This window comes from Prionailurus bengalensis, chromosome B3 (assembly GCF_016509475.1).
Source record: "Prionailurus bengalensis isolate Pbe53 chromosome B3, Fcat_Pben_1.1_paternal_pri, whole genome shotgun sequence".
Taxonomy (NCBI): Eukaryota; Metazoa; Chordata; class Mammalia; order Carnivora; family Felidae; genus Prionailurus; species Prionailurus bengalensis.
This window is the reverse complement of record NC_057355.1, coordinates 32,578,164-32,605,177: the sequence shown is the minus strand read 5'-3', so window position 1 is coordinate 32,605,177 and position 27,014 is coordinate 32,578,164. Positions and strand designations below refer to the sequence as shown.

At 38.5% G+C, this 27,014-nt stretch overlaps 1 protein-coding gene across 2 annotated transcripts in view; it reads right to left on the bottom strand.

Moving 5' to 3' along the window:
* Window positions 1-27,014, bottom strand: part of NPTN (neuroplastin) — a 73,568-nt gene that overhangs the window by 34,476 nt on the left and 12,078 nt on the right. For both annotated transcript variants that reach the window (XM_043555055.1, XM_043555056.1), the window contains exon 2: window positions 1,402-1,749. In XM_043555055.1, the coding sequence (XP_043410990.1) occupies window positions 1,402-1,749 (348 nt within the window). The remainder of the gene's footprint in view (window positions 1-1,401; window positions 1,750-27,014) is intronic.

The window sequence follows — 27,014 nt, the reverse complement described above, 5'->3', positions numbered from 1 at the left end:
CTTTCTAAATCAATCAGTTCTTTAAGCCAGAACTGGCTACAGGTCTGAGTTCTTAAAAGAGAAGGTGAAAACTCCAGAGGATCATTCCTTTAAGTAGAGTATGCTCCCTCAATTACAATCCGGTCAGATGTGGGGCTAGAACTCTTCCTGGCCAGGAGCACTGGCTCTGTGGTGGCTTTTCCCTCCCTCTCCTTGCCTCTATACAAGTAGCAAGACACTTGCTAGAAAGAGAGGTGGCCACAAAAGTCCCTGTGTCTAATGTCTTACTTATACCTGACACAACAGATGAAGAGAAGAATTCTAAGTCAACCGCTTAGCTTTCCCTCATCACTTAGTTGGACTTTAGTTTCTTCTTTTTTCAAAACACAAGAAAAGGCCAGTGTGAATGGCTTCCAAACTATTTCTAGGGTTGCCAGCTTCTGGGAAGAGGAGCACTGTGCCAACAGTCAGTCATCAGAGTCAAACTATCTGTGAACAGGAAGCAGATGCAACTCTGACTCTGAAACAGCATGATGGGGTTTAAAAAAAAAATACTTTGCAGCTTGTGTCACCTGGTGCCTAACAGCAAGACACATGGAGGAAATCTCAGACTACTGCTTTTAAAAGAACAGGAGACTGGATGGGCAGGACCAGTAAGGAGTGTGCTGCTGTAGTGCAGGGCTGTTATCAGAGAAGCACGTGCCACTGTTTTAGAAAAGAAAAAGAGCTGGAACTATGGAAATATCCAAGCTTACATGCCACCCAACAACCAAAACACACCATCACACCGCACCTATGGCGACATTCCCATCACAGAACAGGATGACACCAAGTCACAGTGAGGGAAGAAGCTGGGCAGACACAAACTTAAAATCATAGAGGTGAAGGCAGCTATTCAGAGAGCTTCAAACAGATGAACAGAAGAAATAAAAAGTAGTTAGACTGGGGAGAGAAACAAAAATAAAAAGGCACCAGAGAATAAATCAGCAAAAGGATAGCAGGAAACCTACTACAAAATTAAAGGGGAGGGAAAGAAACAATTCAACACTACTACCCTGGTTTAACTGCCTGGTCTTGTGAGTTTTAGGTGGTTTTCTGAGCCTCCCCAGTTCTCCCTCCCCACCTCTTCCCAATGCAGATGATTTTGGACAGGCACGGATTTCCCCAAATTCTTTGTTCCTGAGGAGAAAGACACAGAGAAGGGTTGGGGGATGAGGGAGGTAGAAAGGACGGCAAAGAAAAAAAAAAGTTGCCACAGATGTTTTTATACACTACAACCAGAAGGGTCGTGGGTTTGAAAAAACGAAGACAAGGGGTGGGGTGAGCGATCATACTGGGGAAGAGGGAAAGGAAGCAGAAGGGAAGGGTCATTGGGCCACCTCTAATGACTACAGTACTACTACTGTAGGGTGCTGGACTCACTCTGAAGGACGCTTATGGTGGCCTGGGCTCGAATCCATGTTATGGAGGGGTTTTGCCTCAAGTCATTCCTCTTGGGGTCGTTGCTGGCCCTGCACTCGTAAGTCCCAGAGTCCTCCAAGGTGAGCCGGGTTATTCTCAGCACACTCACGCCGTTTGACCCGTAGGCGGTGTTTACGGTGACACGGCGCTTCCGAGCACCGTCCCACAGCTGTCTGAAAGACTCTGCCCGGTTGACTTCTGCGTACCACCACTGGATCTCTGGCGTGGGGCTCCCGACCACGTCACAGTACAGCTCAAAGGCGTCCCCAGTGAGCTTAGTTTCTGACATGGGCGACTTGACAAACCCAGCTAGAGGGAGGGGGAGCAGGAATGCAGTGACAGGCCAAGCAGAAAAAAAAGAATCAACAGGTGTTAATAGTAATTTAAAGAAAAGAAAAAAGCAAATGAGTTGCAAAGAACAAAAAGGATTCATTTTTAAACTATAAAGATATAAAGAGACAGTAAATAGCATTTCATACAAGCTTTTAGAAGAAGAACCACCCTGGGAAGCTTATGAAGCAAAGGCAGGCTAATTACAAGCTGGGGCAGCCCAGGTGCTAGCCAGGCAGAAGCAAGCCCACTGGAAAGCATTTTAGCAATGGGCCCAGTTGGTAGGAATGAGAAAGCCTCAGGTCTCGGGGAAGAGTATCTTTCCTTAGAGCACAAACCATTACCTTTTCAAATTCAGGCAAGTGATGAAAGATAAACGCAAGTGGCAGTAGTTCTATATGCCAAGTCAGGATCTCTCTTTTGGATGGGGGAATACTTTGTCCGAGATGCAATGTCTTTTGTGGGCCTCAACAAGAAATATTAACTGACCTAATGACACCTTCTCTTGGGAATCAGGGTCCAAATTTCAACCGAAAAGGTAGCATAATTCTCTCATACAGGATTCCATCCTGAGTTCAGCACAGACTTCCCCCACATCCTATTCTTCCCTGGGCCTGTGGCAAACAAACAACCCAGCGGTCTGTGATTAGGTAGCCTCTACCCGAATGCAGACATTCAGGCACAGGTAAATAAGACAGTCTGTACACTTCAGAGTGAGAATTACGATGGGTGTCAGCTCAGGAGTGGAACCAACAGTAGCATCAACCCAACTCATTGCCAATGGAGAGACTATACCTTCCACAATTCTGTGAGTTCATACAACTAGAAAACTCTCCCGAAAAGTGAGTCTTCAAAATAACTATGGTACTTGACAGTCTCTGTCTACGTAGTTCAGTAGCCTAGCCCCCAGAGTCCAGCTCATAAAGAATAAGAAATGTATAATGATGAATTAAATTAAATTCTATGGTGAAGGCTAGGCCTCAACATCATTGCCAGGCATTTCCCAGGAACTAAAGTTGATGCCTATTTCCACTTGTCCAGAATTTGCTTTAGGTTACACTCCCATAAGACAAGGTGGCAATGGCAGAGACAGAGTAGAAAACCCAAGCTTATTTGAAGAACTTGGAGTGGGGTCCATAGTAAATTAAATCACAGTGCAAGCATACTCTCTCTCACCCATTTACTCCACCCAGGGTCCAGCAGCATTTCTACCATTTCAGGCAGGATTCTAGGATACAGGGCAAGAAGCTACAAGAGGTACTCTCAGTGGCTGGGCAATTTCTCCTGGGACCAAGCTGGTCCCTCTGCAGGGAGTGGGGGGGGGTCTACCCACATCAGATTAAATACATTTCAGAGGGAAAGTATGAATTAAATGGAACAGTTTTCCTACAGTCCAGAAGCCAAGGACATAATGGAGCTGCCTGAAAATGGAGGTTGCTAAGTGGAAAATTTTCTGTTTATATCCATAGAAGTATTTGCCTTTGTAGATAAACTCCACCTTAATGGACCTCAGAACCCTAAGAGAAGTACTATACTTATTCAAGTAGAGGTCAAGACCTCCAAATTCATACTAGCCTTTCAATTCATAAAACATACAAAATGTGGGGAGGATAGGAATCCAGTAACTAACAGCCTTAGACTAAATGTTCTACCTTGCAAATACTATTCTAAACTACCTATTCAAATTGTGTCAGTTCCTTGTAAGGAACTATCTACCAGAGGCTCCAAGAAGCCAAAAAGATGTCATTGTCAGATGCAAAGGAAGTTTCGGAATTTGAGAAAGGAAACACCAACCCCCAGCAATGAAAACTTGAGCTCACTTCCAGGTAAAGTGGTAATAAAGGACTAATGTCTTAATCTCAAAACCTGCCACCTGCCAACCTGTCAAAGTTGATGCCAACTAATATAGAAGGCTAGCTAAAGGAAGCTGGTTCCATTCATTTTACTATTGGTTTAACCACCATGGAAAACTTATTATCAGTAAACCCCTAGGGAGCAGTAAAGAGGAGTACTCTATTTTAATCACACTCTCGATCATTAAGTGGAAATTACGAGTGCTCTTATTCTCACATTCTCTGTGAACTGGGAGAGTTTATGCCCTCTCAAACACTGATTATGCACAAATCATCCTCGACTTAGCGATGGTGTTACATCCTAATAAACCCATTATAAGTTGAAATTTTAAGTCAAAAATGCATTTAATACACCTAACCTATTGAACATCATAGCATAGCTTAGCCTAGCCTACCTTAAACATGCTCAGAACACCTACATTAGCCTACAGTTGAGCAAAACCATATAACACAAGCCTGCCTACTTTACAAGAAAGTGTCGAATATCTAACATAATTTGTTGAATGTTGTACTGAGAATGAAAAACAGAATGGCTGTATGGGTCCAGAACAGTTTTAAGTTTATCGGTTGTTTACCCTCATGGTAGCATGACTGTCCGGGAGCTACAGCTTGCTGCCACTGCCCAGCACTGTGACGGAGAAATGTACAGATCACTGCCTAGGAAAAGATCAAAATTCAAAATATGGTGTCTACTGAATACATTATCATTTTTGCACCATCATAAAATTGAAAAACTTTAAATTGAACCACAGTAAGTCAGGGACCATCAACTTGATTATGCTCTAGAAATCTGTTAGTGGGTTTTGTATTTTTTTTCCCCTTCTGAAATGCGGGCTGACATTTAAACCTCTTTATCAATCTAGTGACCATGCTAATGTGAAGGGAATGCCTGCAAGTATGTAAAGAACCCCAAGAACCCATCCAATCCCAATGTAATCTCAAATCCCAACACCACACAATTCAAAGGTAGCCAAGAAACAGCCTGAACACAATTTTCATTGCACAGAATCAACCAAGTCTTTCAACCTGACACCACCACCCCTGGGCAAGAGTCACTTCCTAAGGAGGAAAGAATGCTGATCTGATTTAGTTAAATTTTCTATCTGAATACAGGAAAATGGGAGTAAGTAAAAAATAAATGTTCTTTGAATTAGTAAATGTTATGATGTATATTTAAAAAAAACTTATCTAAAAACAAGATTTAAAATCCCTTAAAACACTAACAACAGACATCTATTTACGGATTCTTTGAAAGCTATTATTATTAGACATGTACATCAACAGGTAACACTTCCTAAGTATGTGTTTGTTATGTGCTGGACAATGTGGTAAGCACTTTATATTATCTCATTTAATCCTACAACAGCCCTATAAGATAGGTGCTATTAGAATGCCCTTAAAGATGGAAACTAAGGCCCAAAAAAGTTAACTACTTTGCCCAGAGTCACAAGCTAATAGTGCAAAAGTCTGATCTGGAATCCAGGCGTGTCCAAAGACAAAGCATGGCCTCCTAACACTTTCCACAACTGCAGTCAATGTCCCTTACTACAACAGAAAAAGTTTTCTGTAGCTATTTAAAAGTTAAACATATTTTGTGTCACCGCTTAAATATAACTAATTAATAATTTCTGACTACAAAAAGCAAGGACGTGTCCACTGGAATGTGCAGCACACTATGATCACTAACTCCTTCAAATTATAATCCTAGTAAAGAATGAACATAGTGAAACACAGGATCAAAGAGTTTCCCAAGCAACGGGGGGGGGGGGGGGGGGGGGGGGAAGGCATGTGTGTGTTGTGGGGGTTGTGGTGAGAAAATAAAAGAAAAGATGGTTCCAGAGGCAAGATTCCCCGCCCCCCCCCCTCCCCAGTTCTAATGATTTCATCACCCTGCTCCTGAGAAGGCTGGCTTCATAGGAGGGAAGACATTAGATGTGGGCGCCTGGGTGGCTCAGTAGGTTAAGCATCCAACTTTGGCTCAGGTCATGATCTCATACTTCATGAGTTTGAGCCCCACATCAGGCTCTGTGCTGACATCTCAGAGCCTGGAGCCTGCTTTGGATTCTATGTCTCCCTCTCTCTCTGCCCCTCCCCAATTGCACTCTGCCTCTCTCTCAAAAACAAACATTTAAAAAAAATTTAAAAGACATTAGATGCATTTCTCTGGTATTGTGGTCAGTGGGCAAATTAACAAAGGGCAGCACCTGAAATTTTTATAAAACTTAACAGTTTACAAAGTGCTTCCACATATATCACATCTCATTTCATTCACATAGTTTGACAAGGTTCATAGATGGGACAGGCACAGAGACAGGTTCATGACTTGCCCAAGATTGCCTGGGTAGCTAATCCTGAATGGAGATGGGATCAGAACACAGGTCTTCAGCTCTTAGACTATGGTTCTTTCCATTAAACTGTAGTGCCTCTAAACAAACCCAAGCACAGGATTCTTGATAGCTCAACATGCATCAAAAATCATGAAAACAGATCTATTTCTCCTCCTAGCAGCAAGGAAAAGAAAAAACAAAAAAAACAAAAAACAAAAAAACAAAAACCATCTTTACACAGTATCGTGAAATCACAATTAGCAAAGGAAAGTTATTAGCCACCATCTACCTCATTATCCATCCAAAATTAGCTCCAATTCAGAAGAGAACTAGCTTGCAGCAGCAGCAGCAGCAGCAGCAGCAGGAGGAGGCGGCGGCAGACAGCTCAGACCCTGACTCACTGCCCTGCCTTTCATTATCAAGGGCTTTCAATCAAGTATCTGCTCTCAAAGTAAGAGCACACAACTGCCTAAAGTTGGGAGGCCAACAGAAGCATCTGTTTGATCTCCAGCTCAAAGCCCATCCAGTATTTTGGGAAAAGCCTGAATTCCAGAAAAACAACTTCCTACCCCTTCCCCACCATCATCTCTATCCAATGTAATACGTAACTGGGCTCAGACCTCAAACAGGTTTCAGAAAGTACTAATAAAATACATTAAGTTCAACAATGACAAAGAGGGAAGCTGAAAGGTGGTCACTGGTTTGGGGGAAGGGAGGGACTAGAAGCTGGGGATGGAGGCAAGCAGCAAGCACAGTATAAAAAATAGAGACAGTAAAACCGGGAAAAGCGTAATGTAAAATTGCATAACTAGGGATGGGGGATGGGAGGCGAAGATGACAGCTGGGGCTAGCAGCCGGAGAAAAGGAGGAGCTCTCTGGCAGGAAAAACTGGATGTGTAGATATGTAGCAGCGGGTGAGAAGAAAAAGGGAACACAGAAGAGCAAGTTGAGCCCAATCCCAAGAAAACTGCTTTTATATATGCCCTAAGGAAGCAAAAAAACTAGCCTAGCCCCACACAAGAGAGACCATCACTGACTTTTACAGCTAAAATTCTTACTTACCTCCAGGGCAACTGCTGAACAGGTAAGGAGACTAACTTCCCTCCCTCTCTCTCAGGTGACCATTGCCTGCTTTTATCACCTTTTATTTACTTTTTAAACAGCTGTTCCCTTCAAGCCCCAGTTTACTAATTCCCTGTGGGTGGCTCAGTGGGTTAAGCTCAGGTCAGGATCTCACGGTCCGTGGGCTGGAGCCGTGCGTCAGGCTCTGTGCTGACAGCTCAGAGCCTGGAGCCTGCTTCAGAATCTGAGTCTCCCTGTGTCTGTCTGTCTGTCTGTCTGTCTGTCTGTCTGTCTCTCTCTGCCCCTTCCCTGCTCATGCTCTGTCTCTGTCTCAAAAATAAACAAATATTTTTTAAAATATTTAAATAAAGAGAAAATGACAGCCAAGGACAAAAGAGCATTTCTCTCTCTCCCGCCCACCACCCCAAGCACACTATAATATGTACCTCAAAAAGAAGAAAGACTGAGCAAGACAAGCTGATCTCTAACTGTGGTTATATGCACAGTATTTCAAATCTGCTTAAATGACCGTGAACAGCTGTAAGGCTGTATACACAGGCTGTACACATCTCACCTATCCTCACTGTTAACTTAAGAATTATTATCACTATTCCTTAACAAAAAAGGCAGTTCATAAATCCATATGCACTTATTCTGTGTGTGACCATAAAGGGTAAGGCAGGCTTGAGGCCCTGGGAGTGAATGAAAACAGGATAACCTCATTTTTTGCAGCAGGAAGGAAGTATCTGGGTCTGATCTCATGGATTAGTCTGATCTGTCAGTAGAGAAGGCAGCAATTACAAAGCTTTCACAGCTATCTCTACCAAGCAAACATGACAAAGGTTTAGGGTTGTCACCATCACTAATTTCTAAGCCATGGCCCACCCTTTTTTCAGAAAGTATACCTCCAAAAGGCTAAAGAAATCTGCTCAGCATTTTAGCCAGCCTTCTGCTTTGAAGAAACAGGGATATCTAGTTCAAAGGAGACTATCTAGTTTGGTGATTAAAAGCAGCAAACTCTAAAACCAGATTGCCTGGAGGTGCAATCACTAACTATATGACCTCAGGCAAGTGACCTAACCTCTCCAAACTTCTCCCTAATCTGTAGAAAGAGACTAATAATAGTAGCAACCTGACAGTGTTGTTGCAAGGATTAAATGAAATAACACAGTTTACAACAGTGCTTGGCACACAGAAAGTACTCAATACTGTTAGCTAGTATTATATGTCTCCACAGAAATAATGCTGAACAGGCCACATGCAATAGCCTTCAGCACTGCTCCACAACAGTGGAGAAACGTTACATCCAAAATGAGTTGTTGTTGTTGTTGTTGTTCTTCTTCTTCTTTTTAATGTTTTATTTATTGAGAGAGAGAGAGAGAGAGAGAGAGCGCGCGCGCGAGAGAGAGCGTGCACAGACCCTGACTTGGGCCAATCCCACGAACCATGAGATCATGACCTGAACTGAAATCAATAGTCGACACTAAACCAATTGAGCCACCCAGGTGCCCCTCAAAATGAGTTCTAACTTAGAACGAACTTCTTCAAGAAATAAGAATTAACCTTTAAAATTAGAACCAGAATGGAAATACTGATTGCAGGAAGCAATGAAAAAGGAGGGAATTCTTCATCCCTTCCTACTCTTAGAGCAAACTAGAATAGGGAGAGTCATAACAGCAGTGCAGACTCCAGCAATTTGCAAATTTCCTAGAGTTATAAACCATTAAATCTGTGATATTATGAACAATGTAGGAAGTCCAAGGGTAATGACAATAAAAAGAGGCAGTATAAGATTCTCCTTAAAAAAAAAAAAAAAAGTAAAGACAAAACCTACCAAGTATAAATCAAACTGTTTAGTAATGATATATGGAAAGATACTGAACACTGGTCAGGCCAAACTGTAAATTCACAAAATGTAAGATTAAATGGTAGTTATGGGATTTTGGACCATGTCAGATTAAGCTTAATCTCAGTGTAAGAGTGTCAGCTTTTGAGCCCATACCTCCACACCTTAAATTCTCTTAACGCTGAGCAGTTTCTTCAAACAGAAATGCTGCCACCTTCTTTATAGGGTAGTTGTGAAAGTCATGTAGTTCATATGGAAGAGCCTTGTAAACTGTAAAGCTCTATCCAAATGCTATTGTAGGACAGTAAAGGGATAAGCATCTGATATGACTGATCTTCAACAAGGAATTTCATTCAGTCCTACTGTCAATTCCCACTGACAAGCTAAAAAAAAAAAGCATGATCTACCTAGATTCCTGGATCTAAAAATCAGTGACCCCCTCCCCCCCCCCAAAAAAAGAGGTTCTAAGTATGTTAAAAGGCATGGGTTTCTCTCATCCCAGAAAATACACTGAAACAAAATTCTGCCATTAATACAGGGGTGTCCCAGACACCAGATTAGACATCTGTGTCTGAACTGTACTGCTACTGAACGAGATCAGATAAGGGTCTATGAAGCTGAGAGAGCTGCTCACCTTATAGGGAAATGAGGCATGGTTTACATCTGGGTTGGATTCTTCAATTTCTTCAATTTTAATCTCCTCATCTGAAAACTGGGGATAATAATCCCTACCTTCTTCATAAAGTCATGACAAAATTCACATAAACAACGGTCTGTAAAATTACTTTGTAACCTATATGGCTATAAATATAATAACATAGATGGTAATTTTATGCAAGCATTTTAGTCTGTAACAAAGGATGACTTAAACCAGTCTTGGGTGTTCTAAGACTCACCCATGGGGGACAGGTGTTATCTACTCCTATGGTTTTTCTTAATTTTTCAATTTTCCAAAAGAATAAAAGCATTGAAAACCCACAGAATTTAAACATGTTCAAGTAGAAAATGACATTAAATAAGGTAGGGTTGCCAGCAATTAATGATAAAATTTAAAATTCTGGTCCCTTCTTGCATTTCTTCACGGATACTAGCCTATGACCATGAATATCCTCAAAAGGGGCTCTAGCAGATTCAAAGCTCTGCTTATATGTTACTTATTAGAAAATCCTAGCCACTTAAGTCTTTTACAGACCTCAAATAAAGAGCTTCATTATTGAAGACACTCCTTGAGACTAACGTTTAGTCCTCAGTCCAAGAAGGAAACAGGCATTTTAATCTTGAACAAAGAGAGGCTAAGTATAACTGATCAGGTCCCATTTGTCTGTGATAGCAAAAGGTTTTTAAAAACTAAGGGTGCATCCAAGGAAGAAACATCATAGCCACAAACTGCTGTCAAGCTAGTCTTTTTAGGAAACTTTAGGAAATCTACTTTATTCCACAAATAGTACTCAAGCTGCTAGTACACAAAGGGAAAAAAGCTAGTTTCGCTAGCCATTAAAAACCAAGGCTATCTCATCCAAAGAAAATAGACAAATGCACATAAATCAGCTGTATGTCAAAGGGCGATCTTACTGAAAGGTCTGATTTCAAACTGTGAAACCCTTATATATTTAAGTAAATGCTCATAAAAGTTCTCTTGTTCCAACAGATTGTCAAAAATAGCTATGCCCACCCCCCTCAAAAAACAGCTATGGACCAATCTAGAACTATACCCAAATGGAACTTTGAGGTCAAAAACAATTTCTTCTGTGGTGGAGAGAACAGTTACAGAGCATTTTAAGAAAGTATGCCTCAGTTGACCCTCCAGTGAGGATTTATTAAAGGCAAAATGAAAACAATATGCTAGAAAGGTTGAATATTCCAGTTAAATAAGTGATTCTCAAAAGCCATGGGTAATTACTAATGAAAAGCTAACCTCCACCAATTACTTTTTCTGTGAAATTTACTTGCCTATAAATTCACTATAACTTTTAATATCAAACTCACTTTCTGTCCCTGTCAACATCCAACAATCAGGATGTAAATGTTAAACATAATACAATTCATCTCATTCTTTCATCATCATATATCCCCCATAAGAATGACAAAGGACATAAGCAGTGCAAGCTGATATTCTGGATATAATCTAGAAGAGATTTTATCTGAAAGAGGTAGAAAACCGGCTTTCTTTTAAACAGCCATTCCCAGAAACCAGAGTCAAATACTTTGCACATAGGGAAATTTAATCTTTGAATCACATCCCAGAATGTTAGGTAATATAGTCCCAGTCTTCTTTTCTGATGAGTTATTTCCAAAGCATAAATAGCATATAGTGGAAACCACACTGGAAACTTTGTTATTATATGTCTAAAGCAAAACTTTTCTTAGATGGCAGAATCCTAGAGCAGCTATTCTTAAACCTTATTATGTATCAGAATTATCTGTTAAAACACAGACTGCTATGCCCCATACCAAGATTCTGAGTCAATAGGTCTGAAAGTAGGGCCGGGCATGTGCATTTCTAACAAGGTCTCAGGGGACACTGATGTTGCTTGTCCACAGAACACACTTTGACAACTAATGTCTTAGTTGAAACTGCTAAACTCATCAGCTTTTTCAAAGAGAAGGGAAATATGGGCATAGGAGCCACACAGATGCTTCTGAAACCATATATAATACTCTCCTAGAAGCTGAGTCTGATTCATAACCAACAAAGCGAATACGGCAAAAATGGTTGCTAAAAAACTGTATCACTCACTACAACTTGTGCTTGCTTTGGCAGCACATATACTCCTTATAACTTCATGACTTTTATCTTGTCTTTGCTCAACTTCTCCATCTATAAACTGTGAGCATGTTTTTAATTCAATTTGCCATTTTTTGAGGGCCTATTTACTAAAGACTGTACAGAGGAGTAATTAAAATAAAGTTTGTTTAAAAAAAATGTAAATGAACTTTGTTCCTAAAGAGAGCTCAACCTTGAAGACATGACACAGAAAAATAATCAAAATACAGTAAACTGATAATAGTTACTTCTATAACAGATGTACAAAAGACAACAGGAACATACAAGAAATAACTAATTTTGCTGTAGGACAGGGCTGATACATGCACAGAAAACGTATGCATGTCAAAGTCTAGCCTTATCAGCTGTGTAGAAAGGAGAGATGGTTTGCTCTAGGCAAGAGGAAACAGTTGCAAGCACAAGGTTAAGAAGTGGCAGAACTGTTCTAGGTTCAGCTGAAAAAATTCAACTTTGAGTGCTTTTACATGCCCAGCACCTGTTAAGTACTCATGCTGCTCAGAAAAAATAAGATAGTCTGTAACCTCAAGACCTCACAATTGAGGGAGAATGACAAGCATCCTGCAAGCTAAGGCCTGGGCTTCTTTCCACAGAACAAGCAGTGTCACCAATCTGGTGGCAGTATGAAAGATCAGAAAAAAAAGGAGCTAGGAAACTCCTTCAATAATCCAAATGAAAAATGAGTCTGAACTAATTAAGAGTAGCTGTAGAAATGGTGAAAAGGTGATGGATGTGACAAATGTTTAAGGGAATGAGTCAACTGAAATTGTTGACCACCGGGTGAAGAGTGATACTGTAAATGGAATAAAGGAAGACGAACCAAGAGTTGGCTTTGGAGACACATACAGGATAAGCTATGCTGGTGAGTGAGATGTTCAGATGTAGTTAAAAATATGGATCTGTTATTCAGGAGAGAAGTGGAGGCTGGAAATACGCACTTGGGAATTATCAGCTTAGATGGAAGTTGAAGCCAAGGGAGGAGATGAGATCACTCAGGGAGGATGAAAAAGGAACTGAGAATGGAACTTTCTACATAATTACACTTCTTTCCAAATGATTCACCACTGAATGCAATGCACTTTTGCTAGGATAAAATATACCAAAATAGGAATTAATTCCCTTCCTTTATCTGGACAACACTTCTAATAACATCAGGTAAATAATGTATTATTCTGCTTTGGAAGATGTAAAAGAAGGGTCTTCTCATGTTGTTGCTATTAATGACTCGGATACAAGGCACAGGATCCATGCCAGAAGCTCCCAAAACAACACTAGACTTTCCTTGAGTACAGTGCCTAATGCTATTTATTCACCTTTATAAAGAATCCTTAACCTTTCATAAAAACAGCACCCATTTGGTTCCAAAGATTATCTTGAGAAACAATTTTTCTTGGGATAAAGCTAATACTTAATCCCAACCAAATTTTCTCAACTTTTAAAAAGGAAAATGTATGGAATCTCAGACTGAAGCCCAAGATTAGACTAACTCTCACCCTGCATGCACTCTACAGTAAAGTACTGAAAACAAAACCAATCAATATGCCACATACCAAATGAATCTAGAGGGGGGGAAAAACAGGAATGTAGCTCCTATTTTCATGAAGTGCTGCAATGTTTATGTTCTTTTTCTCACCTTCTGGTCCTCTTCAATATTTCTATAAAGACTAACCAGATATGAATTTGGAAAATAAAGACAGTAACACACAGGCAAATGACCACGACAGATTCTCCACTTCAACAATGGCATGAAATGGGCAATTTCCTTCCCCAGTCTAGGCTCCAATGGTCTCTCAACTTAAAAAAACTGAGGATATTCAATAAAACTATGTTGTGTCTTTTTTGAATTTTTAAAAATGAGTTATGAAATGAGACAAATTTGACTCCTTCACCTATTTTACTGAAATTGCAAACTTTCCTACTACTTAAGTCATGACAGTGGCAAAATTATATGGTGAGATTACGCAACAGAGACTAAGGAATATTTGGTATTACACACTTCATGGAGATCTGTATTTCTCTCCAAATTCTCAACAACTGACATAATTATAGTTCACTCCTGAAATTTCACTTGCATCCCCAAAAGGGGCATATAATATGAAGAAAGTTTTAAGCAGGGAAAATCATTCTTAAAGCAAATAAACAATTTCACCCCCACTAAATGGGAATATAACATACATTCAATCTGCTGTTAAAAGAATTAAGATCCTACTTGTGGAATTTAGTAAGCCTACTTATAAAGAGACTATCAAGAACACTTTCTTAAAATTAAATATACTCCAGACAATGAAATATTATTCAGTGCTAAAAAGAAATGAGCTATGAAGCCATGAAAAGACATGGAGGAAACTTAATTGCATATTACGAAGTGAAAAAGCCAATCTGAAAAGGTTATATACTGTATGATTCCAACTATATGTCACTCTAAAAAAAGGCAAAACTATGGAGACAGTAAAAATATCAGTGGTTGCCAGGGGCTAAGGGACGAGGGGAAAATGAACAGGTGGAACACAGAGGACTTTTAGGACTGTGAAACTATTTTCTATGATACTATAATAGCGGATACAGGTCATTTCATGTCTCAAAACTCCTAGAATGGACAACACTGAGAATGAACTCTAATGTAAACTATGGACTTTGAGTGATAATGTGGTATCGATGTGGGTTCACAAATTGCCACAAATGCACCACTCTGATAGGAATGGGGTATTAGTGGAGAAGGCTGTAGGTGTGGGTAAGGGCAGGGGATATATGGTATTTCTCTGTACCTTTTTGCTCAATTTTGCTGTGAACCTAAACTGCTCCAAAAACTAAAGTCCATTAAAAATAATTAAATAAACTAACTGAAAAATACTTATAACCACGTACTAAGATTTATTTGCCCTTGGGATTGAGTACCTGATTTCAGATAAATTTTTTTTAAATGACGCATAACGGGCACCTGGGTGGCTCAGTCAGTTAAGTGTCCAACTGTGGCTCAGGTCATGATCTGGCAGTTTGGGCTCTGTGCTGACAGCTCAGAGCCAGAGCCTGCTTCAGATTCTGTCTCCCTCTCTCTCTCCCCTCCTACTCGTGCTCTGACTCTCTCTCTCTCTCAAAAATAAACATTAAAAAAAACTTTTTTAATAAAAATAAAAATCAGACATAAATGCAAAATTATCTTTGAGCAATGAAAATTCAGTTTAACCCAGACAAGCTAAGTAATATCCACCAGTCTTGTGTTTCTGATGCAAGCACAAACACATAGGGCTCTTTTCTAGTCTATAAATCGTCAGCCTTGAGATCACCCAGACTTCCACAAGACTGTCTTTATCAATGACCTCCTAACTCCACTAAACAGAAATCTCTCAGCTTAGGGAAAAAACCTATTACCCAAAATAAGACATTTCATACACCTTCATCATATTAAAGTACACAAGGCAGATATCATGCTCATGAGCAAGGCAACCACATAATTTATTATCTAAACCAGGACACTTTAAAAAAAAATTTTTTTTAATGTTTATTTATTCTTGAGAATGAACATGAGTGGGGGAGGGGCAGAGAGAGAGAGGGAGACACAGAATCCGAAGCAGGCTCCTGGCTCCTGGCTCCAAGCTGTCAGCACAGACGCCGACACAGGGTTCAAACTCACAAACCATGAGATCATGACCTGAGCCAAAGTCGGACACTTTACCAACTGAGCCACCCAGGCGCCCCTAAACCAGGACACTTTTAAGAGTGAAAGGGATGCTATGAATAATTGTGATGGGGCAATAGTCACCAACAGAGAATTATGGTTACCCCACTAATGGGGAACCTGGAGGTTGTACAGTGTAAAATCAAGCAATCAGAATGGAGCTATATAGATTAAAACTCCAGGTCAATTAACTGTCAATTCTAAATACAGTGTATTTGTGATTTACAAACTTTTCCCAAGAACTCTAAGCAATAATTTTCCAAGAACCCCTTTGACTGTTAAAACAACGATGTCTCAAATTTAAGTATATCTAGTCCTACAAAGCACCTCCAAATTCCTGGATTCCCACCCCGCCCCCCAATCAAAACTGGTAAGTCCTCAACCCTATTCCTCTACATTCAATATTATTTGGTAGCTATACCACCCTTGGCTAAGATAATTTCCCTACTAACCATATAAAGTATGCATATATATCCAAGCTCTACTGCCTTGGTTTCAAATGACAGTATACAAAGATCAATGAACTCTAATATCTGCAAAAGGTAGTTCCCTACTTGGTAGTCTGAGAGTACTATCTTATCTAGTAAAATTAGAAACCCTGGTACAAAATAGGCCAAGATTATGTAGGCTAGCACTGACTCTTTCAAATGTATTATTAGGTGCTTTCTGATACTGTTTCAGAAATGAATACCAATTTCACAGTAATAAAATGCTAGACATACCAATTTAAATTGTGACTAAGAAAAGTTATAATAATGTAAAGAAATCGTTTCATTTGAAAATATAGGTGTTTCATCTGAAACCTCAGTTCACTTGTGTATATAATCATAAGATTGGAATGGATGATTTGTAAAGTCTTTTCTAATGTAACAGCTAATATTCTGTAAATCTGCATATTATTAATGGTCAATAAATTGAAATACAGTATTCTCTGAATCCATGAAGATGCATAAAGCAATACTGTGCTTGAGAATATATTTTAACAGATTATGAATTATTTGAAAACCAGAACAGGTCTATAATTTTGTATCCCCACAATGGCTTGCTGCACATATTATAGTCAATAACACCTGTTAAAAGAATGGTGACAAATACAATTCTCATTAACAGAGGATTAAGGGTAAAACGCTTTTGTCAAATTTCAACCTATTAAAAACTTAATAGTGTACTAGTAATTAGTATGTTAATGAGTAGTACAATAAATGAAACCATATTTCTTAAATTAGTGGAGTTTTTCACAATATCAGTCATATTTCTGAGTATTGACAGAATCATAAATTCTAGAAAACTCGACTATGGTATGTTTGAATTTACCACAGATGCCCCTAGAAGTTACTGTCATTAAAAAGAAAAAAAAGGGGGGGGGGATCCCTAACGACTGTTTTCTTGCCATGCATCCATATCCATTAATCCTAACAAGCAAGGGAATAAAAACTGAGTTAAAAATTTTTTTTTAACATTTATTTATTATTTTGAGAGACAGAGCACAAGCAGGGGAGGGGCAGGGAGAAGGAGACAGATAATCCAAAGCAAACTCCAGTCTCTAAACTGTCAGCACAGAGCCCAACACAGGCCTCGAACTCACAAACTGTGAGATCATGACCTGAGCTGGTCAGATGGTTAACCGACTGAGCCAGCCAGGCACCCCCAAAATTTGAACTTAAATAGACTTTTGATATTTTACTTTACAGTTGGAATTCAGCTTTCCCATTCTTTTCCAAATTAGGTAATGATGTTGCCCATCATCCATCCCAAAAGAGAAGGAAATTCAGATTTCCCTGTAAACCTCCTGGAGTCAAAAACAAACAGCCTAGAAATTTCTTCTTTGGAAAGATAATCTTTAAGAAAGTCATCTATGGAGGAAAGGGCAGAAAGCAGGACATTTTCTAACTATTCTTCAAAAAAAAAAAAAATTCTAGGGGCATCTGGGTGGCTTAGGTCATGATCTCATGGTCCGTGGGTTTGAGCCCCGCATCAGGCTCTGTGCTGACCACTCAGAGCCTGGAGCCTGCTTCGGATTCTGTGTTTCCCTCTCTCTCTGCCCTCTCCTCCTCGTGCTCTGTCTCTGTCTCTCTCTCAAAAATAAACATTAAAAATAATTAAAAATAATAATAATTAGGGGCGCCTGGGTGGCTCAGTCGGTTGAGTGTCGGACTTTGGTTCAAGTCATGATCTCACAGTCCGTGAGTTCAAGCCCCATGTCAGGCTCTGTGCTGACAGCTCAGAGCCTGGAGCCTGTTTCAGCTTCTGTGTCTCCCTCTCTCTTTGACCTTCCCCCAATTCATGCTCTGTATCTCTGTCTCAAAAATATATAAACGTTAAAAAAATTAAAAAATAATAATAATTTAAAAATTCTAAAAAGATAGTAACAGTTAACTGAATGTCTCTGAAAACAAATTTATTATAACAGCACCTAACCTTTACTGATCACTTATATATGTCAAGCATAGTGAAGTGTATATTATACAATCTCATTACATTAAAATACAGCCTATTCCTTGAGGTTGTCATTGCCATTCTACAGATATGCAGAGGCAGAATGCAGATGCTGGCAGTTATGATTCCAGAGTTCAAAACACTACACTGTTCTGCCTCACTGACAGCAATACTTTATTTACAGATAACCAGACTAAGTAATATCCTATATGCATTATGTAAACCAAAAACATTTTATCTCAGAATGACTATTGCACAGTATGTTCTACTTCTTTTTCATCAATATTACCAGTTCAGGCCTTTTTCAGTATACATCTATCCCCAATTATCTAAGTTACCTATACAAAAATTCTACGTTTGCCTATGAATTTAAAAGGTCTTTGGCATTCCCAACTGTGACATATTGTTTTAAGCTGGTGTTCCTAACTAGTAAACTGGTACTTAGTGGTAGATTTCTAGTTCTTATTGGCAGATTGCCAAAGTGGTTCTAAAACCACACATACCCTGAAGATTTTCCTCCCACGGAGGGATGAAAACGAACGGCACTTTGAATCCTTTTCCAGGCAGGGACTTAACAGCGTGGCTCTGCACTCTATCTTGTGCATATTCTTGGATTTCAAAACTCAATGCATATGACAAGCAGGTCTTTCTCACAAAGAGTCTGACAAATCTTGCAATAAAGATTATTTTAACAATTATTTTAACATTTTGCACAGGATGACTATCTTTGTGCTATTTTATAGATTCTGCCTTAAAGAGATCATCATTTCCTTTGGTCTTATGTCAACCACAAACAAATCTATTAGTATAAATACTTTAATCACTGACTTTGGCAAGTATCTACAGGACCTCTCCCAGGCAGCTATAAGACTGAGCAAGTAGATCATGAACCAAAGGTAAGATACATCCTTGTGCAAAACCTTCAGTAGTAGGTCTACAAAGAGGTCACCCATTTCATCAATTTTAAAATTCTGCTCCTCCAACCCTAAGGATTCTGGGGAACAATTAGGAATCTCCCTCTCCCCCTAAACAACTCTACTTGAGATTCTACTTGATTTTTAAATGAAAAAAAAAAATTTTTTTTTCAGCTGCTAAAAGTTGAAAACTTAGGGGCACCTGGGTGGCTCAGTCAGTTGAGCGTCTGACCCTTGATTTTGGCTCAGGTCATGATCTTGCGATTCGTGAGATTGAGTCCCGTGTCAGGCTCCCTGCTGACAGAGCAGAGCCTGCTTGGGATTCTCTCTCTCTTCCTCTCTCCCTCTCCCTCTCCCTCTCTCTCTCTCTCTCTCTCTCTCTCTGCCCCTACTCATCTCATGCACAGGCTCTCTCCTCTCACAAAACAAGCAAACATTTTTAAAAAGTTGAAAACTTAAATCTAATTCTTGCCCCAATCTACAACTTAACATATACCATGGTCCAAAGAGGCTCTAATTCAAGTGCAGCACCCTTACTAGAATCCAAATCTTCTGAATCCTATTCACTAATATTTTATCCACTACAATCTGCTCCCTCCTTGATTCCTCAGGAAATCCCAAAATTCAGGCAACAATTCAACTCTGTTCTCTCCTTTCATAATTATTTATTTGTATTCTAATCATCTTGTTTCAGGTCTTCAGTATCTCATACCTCCAAGATTAAGTAGTACCCCTCCACCACCACAATGAGGTTATATTACTTAGTCTCCCAAACACCAGCAAAATATTGCCGCTTCTCTTGAAAAGGGACAGCAAAATTGTATCCAGAATGCTTTCACTAAAAACTAGCAGAGTTGTCCCAGGAATTATCCACATGGCTAAGATATTAAATGAGTGAACATTCAAGATTTCAGCCAAAAAAAAAATATGCCCCAAGATAAAAATAAATATATTGTTCTTTTCCATTTAATAAAGTTTTCCCTATTTGAAATGAAAAAGGCCCTCTCAGTGGGCCAGTTTCAGGTATCAAGAATTCAGTCATCATCAATGTAATTCCCTTCAGTGACAATGAGTAACAACAGATGTATTCTAAAGGCTCCATACACTTAATAAATAAAAATATCTATCATTCCAATTACCATAGTCAATAAAGGAAGGCTATAAATACCAAGATAAATTATATCATAATTAATACTACTAGAGCTTTACAGTCTATAAATTATGTCTACATAGAACAAGCTTTGTAAGGATACCCAACAGACTACTAACAGTGCTTGTTCCTGGAGAGTGGGAATCAAGGCATAAAAGGAGGAACTTTAATATTTTACCTTATACACCTGGGTATTATTTGAAATTACCATGTAAGCAAGCCCTTTCATAATTTTTTGATCCAGTAACTATCCCCTTTTTTCAAAAACTTAAATGAAATAACTCCACATCAAAATGGTTAACTAGTATCCAAAGCAGGAAGGTTTATCCTCCCTGTCTGCTAATATTCCCTCCCGTAGTAAATTATATCCATTCTTTGAAAATTCAACCCAATGAAAACTTCATTATATTTTAGGTAGAGATAGCTGACAAGTTTTATGTATCTGGTTACCTCAGGCTCTCCTAGTTACTACTGGGCCTGTTAAGTTTTTCCAGTGGTGTATTTTGAGAGTTTAAGACTTGATACAATTCTTGAGCTGTTTCAGTGACAAATGGATACTGTTGCAGAATGGTAAAGTGATACTCTAATATGCTACTGAAAACACATTCCCATTGTTTCTTTCCCATTCTGACTTTAAAGCTGCTAAAATATACATACTTGTTACTGAAATAAATACAAATGCTAGCCATCTCATACTTCTACTGGTAATTTCTCAATTTTCACTATAGTTTAGTGTTGTCTCTAAAGAATTACTACTCCATATACGCTAGTTTTTTTTTCTTTAGTGAACATCAAAGTTTGCCCTTTAGTCCTACAGTTGTAAAACCTGATTACCCCTAGCACCACCCCCATCCCATAATTGAATTTTAATGTCTGCCTGCCAAAGGATAGCAAATTATATGCTCTATAGGCAGACATTTCAGAATGTTTCATGTGCACTTCACAGTAAGTGGTAGCTTTGCAGGGAAGCACTAAAATTTGCCAGCCCACAGTAAGCATCTCATAGTTCATAATCAATATTCATTACTAGCCACCTGCCTGGAATTCTTTCTCTCTTTATGTCCTCACTTCTATAAGGAATTAACTTCCTTTGTGCTAGTCCTTGAAGACTAGCTGAGCAGTTTCTGGAAAATATGGACATTATAACCCTGTGGGAATTAAAAGATTTTAAGAGCATGTTAGAAAAATCTCCATCACATAAAGAAAATCATTAAACAGCTATTTATTAGGAAAAGCAAAAATACCCGTAAGTCACAATATGCAAACACTCTGGCTCAAAAACATGAGCAATTAAACTAAACTTTGCATATGACAAGTATAATTGAATTTGCCACCCCTCTGCCTCAAAGATATTCAAATAAAACAGAACAAAGAATTTAAAAGTGCCAAATGTTTGCCTAGAAACAATGGAAGACACCAGAATGGACAAGACCAGATAGGTATGGGTAAGAACTAAAATTAAGATAGAAAAAAAAAAAATAGGAAAAAAAGCAACATCTGTTGTTACTCATTGTCACTGAAGGGAATTACATTGATGATGACTGAATTCTTGATACCTGAAATTGGCCCACTGAGAGGGCCTTTTTCATTCCAAATAAGAAAAAAAAAAGGACTTTAAAAAATTATATGTATACTGTATGTATACTATATATATATATATTTTATATATATTTCTTGGTCTTACACATATATGTATATACACACATATACGTATATACACACACATGTGTATATACATATATATACATGTATATACACACATGTGTATATACATATATATACATGTATATATACATACATATACATATATATACATATACACATATATAAAAAGCACAGAGCTCTTAAAAATGACTCTAAATCATATTGTGGAGGAAAACAAAGATGAACAACAGAATTCTGAGGATGGGAATAAAGGAATAAAGCACACATTTCTTGTATTGCCTTAATCATTTAGGTATGTCTTAATGCCTAAAGTTAAAAAGAAAAAAAACTTCCTGCTGCTAAAGTATGAAAACAAGATGTACAGCAAGATCTACATGCTTTTAAAGCATTTTACAAGAACAAAGAAAATGTGGAACCTTTAAAGCATTCAATGCACAACTGGAAGAAAGTGATACATGTGAGTTTCCTAGTGAAAATTATGTTGCTAAATTTCTCACTCAAGCAACAACTATAAAAATATGTCACTACTATGGCATAATCTAATTTTGAAGGTGCAATAAAGTGTTGTAGTATTAGCAATATCGCTACTTCAAAATTAAATAGCACTGCTAAATAAACATAATTGCTAAGTTAAAATTGAAAGCTAACCAAAAGTCACTGATCTACCGAAATAGTTTGGAATTAGCAATGTTTAGGGTTATAAGCATCAAGCTCCAAATACCTTAAATGGTTGATAGGTTGTGTGTTAGCCGAAAACTTTCATTTTAATTACTTCCTTGTTTTTATTAAAAGTAAGGGACTAATATCCCCATATTAGAGATTTCAAATTTCATAATCATTTCACTATAAAACACAGCTAGCTTTGAGATTAAAAAGTAAACCAAGATAACTGAAATGGTATTAGTGACAGAAAAGGTTATCCAGCACATATCTTGCGTCAAGTATCATGCTAAGTGATTTACATATGCAATCTCATCCTAACCACCACTGTGTGTATGAGGTGTCTGTTATTCCTAGTTAACAGATAAGGAAACGGGGATTAAGAGAACTGCCAAAAATCAGGACTCCAATCCAATGTCTCAGGCTTCAAAACTCATAATATAATCCTTTGGTAAAGGGCATGCAAAATGGGGTCCAGCGACAGTTTTATTTGACCAGTACAGTATTTTTAGAGGTCCAACTTGCAGTGTTTTCAGTCCAAGCATGTAATGCAGTTTAGCAAGCAGTACTTGCCTCGCTCCTGCAATAACTGAATTTGCAACCCCTGCTTTCACACATATTAACAAAAAGAGGGGCGCCTGGGGTGACTTAGTTGGTTAAGCATCAGACTTTGGCTCAGGTCATGATCTCATGGTTCATGGGTTGGAGCCCTGCTCAGTTTCTGTGCTGACGGTTCAGAGCCTCCAGCCTGCTTTGGATTCTGTGTCGCCTTCTCTCTCGGCCCCTCCCCTACTTGCACTGTGTCTCTCTCTCAAAAATGAATAAACATTAAAAAAAAATTTAATGCATGTTAACAAAATGAATAAAAACAAGTAAACAGCTGCTCTCCTTGCCTTTCCATTCCTAGAACAGTGTGGCTTTGACCAATGGTTGTCCTGGGGACTAGGTACTATAATCCTCTAGCAGAGGATATTTACAAGTGGAGGGAATCATGGAGATATTTTCAACAGAGATTGCTCTGCCTTTTATGGAGCATTTTGGAAATCTGTGGGTGTATTTTTGATTGATACATGATTGAGATGGTACTACTAGCCTCTAGTAGGCCAAGTCCAGGGATCCTCAATATCCCACAAAGTAGGAATGTCTTGCGCAACAAAGAGTTGTCCCCCTCTCCCTACACAACTTTCAAATGACATTCAAGATGAAAACCTTGCTCTGAGCCTAGAAACTCTGTTTTAAATATAACACAAAGTAAAAAACAATAAACAAATATTTACATGACTTTAATCATCATTCAATCTTCCAGGAATGCAATTACTACATAAAGTGAGGATAAACTGGACTTTGTTTCATTTGAAACTTCACCAAAACTTGTTCACTTTCTCAGAAAATGACACTGTCAATACCAATGCCACCTGTGGTATCTGAATCACCTTTACAAAGCAGGACTATATCAGCCTGCATTTGGAGTTATCACATTCTTGGTTTTTCTACATAAGAATATAAATGGCAGGCTACCTCACTGCCTTCCTATGCAGCCATGCCTGAACATTCAGACTGAAATAAGTATTTTAAGTTATATTCTCCTTTACATTACATTTATGGAATTACGTATTTTTTTTCTTAATGTGTAGGAAGCTTAAAACATCTATGAAGTTCATGGAGGATAGCAAAGGAGAGTTACGAAAATGTGTTAAAAAATGAGGACACAAAATATACTTTACTTTCTGTCATCTATCTAGGGGAAGGAATGAATAGGGATGAGGCATAACAGGGTGTCCCTGTAACCAGATTTAACATGAGATGACAGCAGTACAGGGAAGCACACTTCAAAGACTATAAAATTTTAGTATCAGCCTTCCCTAGCAGAGGGAGGATGATTCAGTCAAAAGGCTAGTCTGCTGACAACCAACGAAAATGCACATTCTAGGGGCACCTGGGTAGCTCAGTCAGTTGAGTGTCGATTCTTGATTTCAGCTTAGGTCATGATCCCAGGGTGGTAGGATCAAGCCCTACATCGTGGAGCCTGCTTGGGATTTTCTCTCTCCTTCTGCCCCTCCCCTGTTCACAAGTGCACATGCTCTCTCTATAATAAATAAGAAACAAACAAATAAAATGCACATTCAAATAAAATAAAATGCATATTCTAAAATATAGTCATCATTTGTCAGAAAACCAACCTTGAATTAATCTTGCCCTTCTCATTAGTACTTTATTTTCCTCTTCAATTTCCTATGAACCACCAGGGTTGCAGTTAACCTATAAGGGTAAATACTCTTATAAAGGACAAGGTCCTATACAACTGAATACGACACATGCATGCCACTTTACAATACAGCAGTCTATAAAGCAGTTTCCTGCACATCATTTAATCTAATGAAAATCCTATAGATTAAGTATTATACCAACTTAAAAAATAGAAACCATAGCAACTAAAATGGAAATAGGAATTCAAGTCTACTGCCAAATGCAGTGCTTTTTCTACTTAGCCACAATGTCCCACAAAAATAACATTTTAAACATAGTTTGTATTTACATTTTACATTCACAGGGAGGAAAGAATCTATCAGTTTATCCTGTAATATGGTCTCCAACTGAATTTAGGCACCAAATTTAAACTATATTAATTTTCTAGTTTCATAAAAACCATGAATTATTTTTAACACTTCTTAAGACTGCATTAAATATATTTCAAATAAATGCATAATTATGATTATGTTTTATGCTACTTTATATCATTCACCCTGGAACCTCTTACATTGTTCAATTCTTGTTATTTTTATAGCCACCTCACCCCAGCCCACATCAAAAGGACAGAAAGTAAAATCTCTTATACTGAACTATTAATACATAGTGGCACACCTCTGGTCAAAGACCTTATAATTAAAGTTCACAAAACCATGATTTTTCTTAGTATTAAAATTTAACTGTAGGGGTGCCTGGGTGGCTCAGTTAGGCATCCGACTTCAGCTCAGGTCATGATCTCACGGTTCATGGGTTTGAGCCCTGTGTCAGGCTCTGTGCCAACAGCTTAGAGCCTGGAGCCTGCTTCGGATTCTATGTATCTCTTCTCCCTCTCTCTCTCTCTCTGCTCCTCCCCCGTTTGTGCACTCTCGTGCACTCACTCTCTCAAAAATAAACATTTTTTTAAAATAGATAAATAAAATAAAATTTAACTGTAAAGAAATCATATCCCTATACTGCAGAGCTAACATCTACTTTCTGACTCTTTACATCAGGTGGCTATAATTCAGCAAGCAAAAATTATTCTGAACCCACTAGGAGGAAAAGGGTGTGTCATATCTTCATTTATACTTTTCTTCCACACCAATAATGCAAATACATTCCAAGCCCCTGAGTAAAAATCTGAAGCACAATCTTTGAACTAATAACCCCAGAATCATCTCTGTCATATACCCTCGGGCAATAGTGCCCTAAATTTTAAAATATTTTTAGGTAAGAAGAGAGGAATTGCTAAAAAATCTAACCTGAGACCTTCTGCTCACATCCTTCCTGAAAATAGCTTCAATTTTTAGACAATAAAAAACATATTCTATCAAATATAACAGAACTGAAGAACATATATAGAAATGTGATGGAACCAAAAAAAAAAAAAAAAAAACCTACCCTATTTTCTCATACACAATTTGCAATATAAAACAATTTGGATCATATTAAATCTACTTTAAAAAGATTTGTTTTGGGGGGCGCCTGGGTGGCGCAGTCGGTTAAGCGTCCGACTTCAGCCAGGTCACGATCTCGCGGTCCGTGAGTTCGAGCCCCGCGTCGGGCTCTGGGCTGATGGCTCAGAGCCTGGAGCCTGTTTCCGAATCTGTGTCTCCCTCTCTCTCTGCCCCTCCCCCGTTCATGCTCTGTCTCTCTCTGTCCCAAAAATTTAAAAAAATTAAAAAAAAAAAAAAAAAAAAGATTTGTTTTGGGGGCCCCTGGGTGGCTCAGTCGGTTAAGCACACAACTCTCTTGGTTGCTGCTCAGCTTAAGTCTCACAGTTCATGAGTTTGAGCCCCACATCAAATCCCCTGCTTGGGATTCTCTCTCCCTCTCTACTCCTCCACTGCATGTGCGCGCGCGTTCTCTCTCTCTCTCTCTCTCTCTCTCTCTCTCTTTCAAAATAAATAAACTTAAAAAAAAAAAAAGATTTCAAACTCACCAAATTACAAGACTCTTTGTCCTTAAGTTCTAAATGGAAAACCAAAATGGGGGTGGAAAAAGACATTCTTCTACTGTTTAACAAATAAAACAATAACAAATAAAAATTTCTCATTGTTTATCTGAAATTCAAACATAACTGACATCTTGCATTTTATCTAGCAACCCTACACTCTGAACTAATTAAAGTGAGCTCCCACTCTACCAAAGTATTACAGCACCAGCTCCCACTCAAAGAATAAGGGAAGGCTTCTATGCAGCAGAACTTTGACCAATGAAGTCTTAATGAGAGTCTGTAAGTGCTCTTTTCTGTCGATAAGTCTTTCTTAATAGCTGACATTTACCATATAAAAGACAAAGCCTAATTTCTAAGAGCCAAAGGTTAAACTTTTACTAGGTTCCACGCAGTCTAGTGAATGAACTCTTCTGAAGCTTATGCTTCCAAGTGTAAAACAAACTGTAAAAGTTTCATTGTATAGGTTTCTGATAACTAAACAAAAAAAGTTGTTTATGAAGGTTATAATAAAGAGAATCCCATTTTCAGCGTTACAGGTAGATCCTAAAAGCTACTTTAGGGGTACCTGGGAGGCTTAGTCGATTGAGCATCTGACTCTTGATTTTTTTCCCCTTTTCCTCCTTTTCTCCTTTTTTTAAAATTTAAATCCAGGTTAGTTAACATATAGTGTAATAATGATTTCAGGAAAAG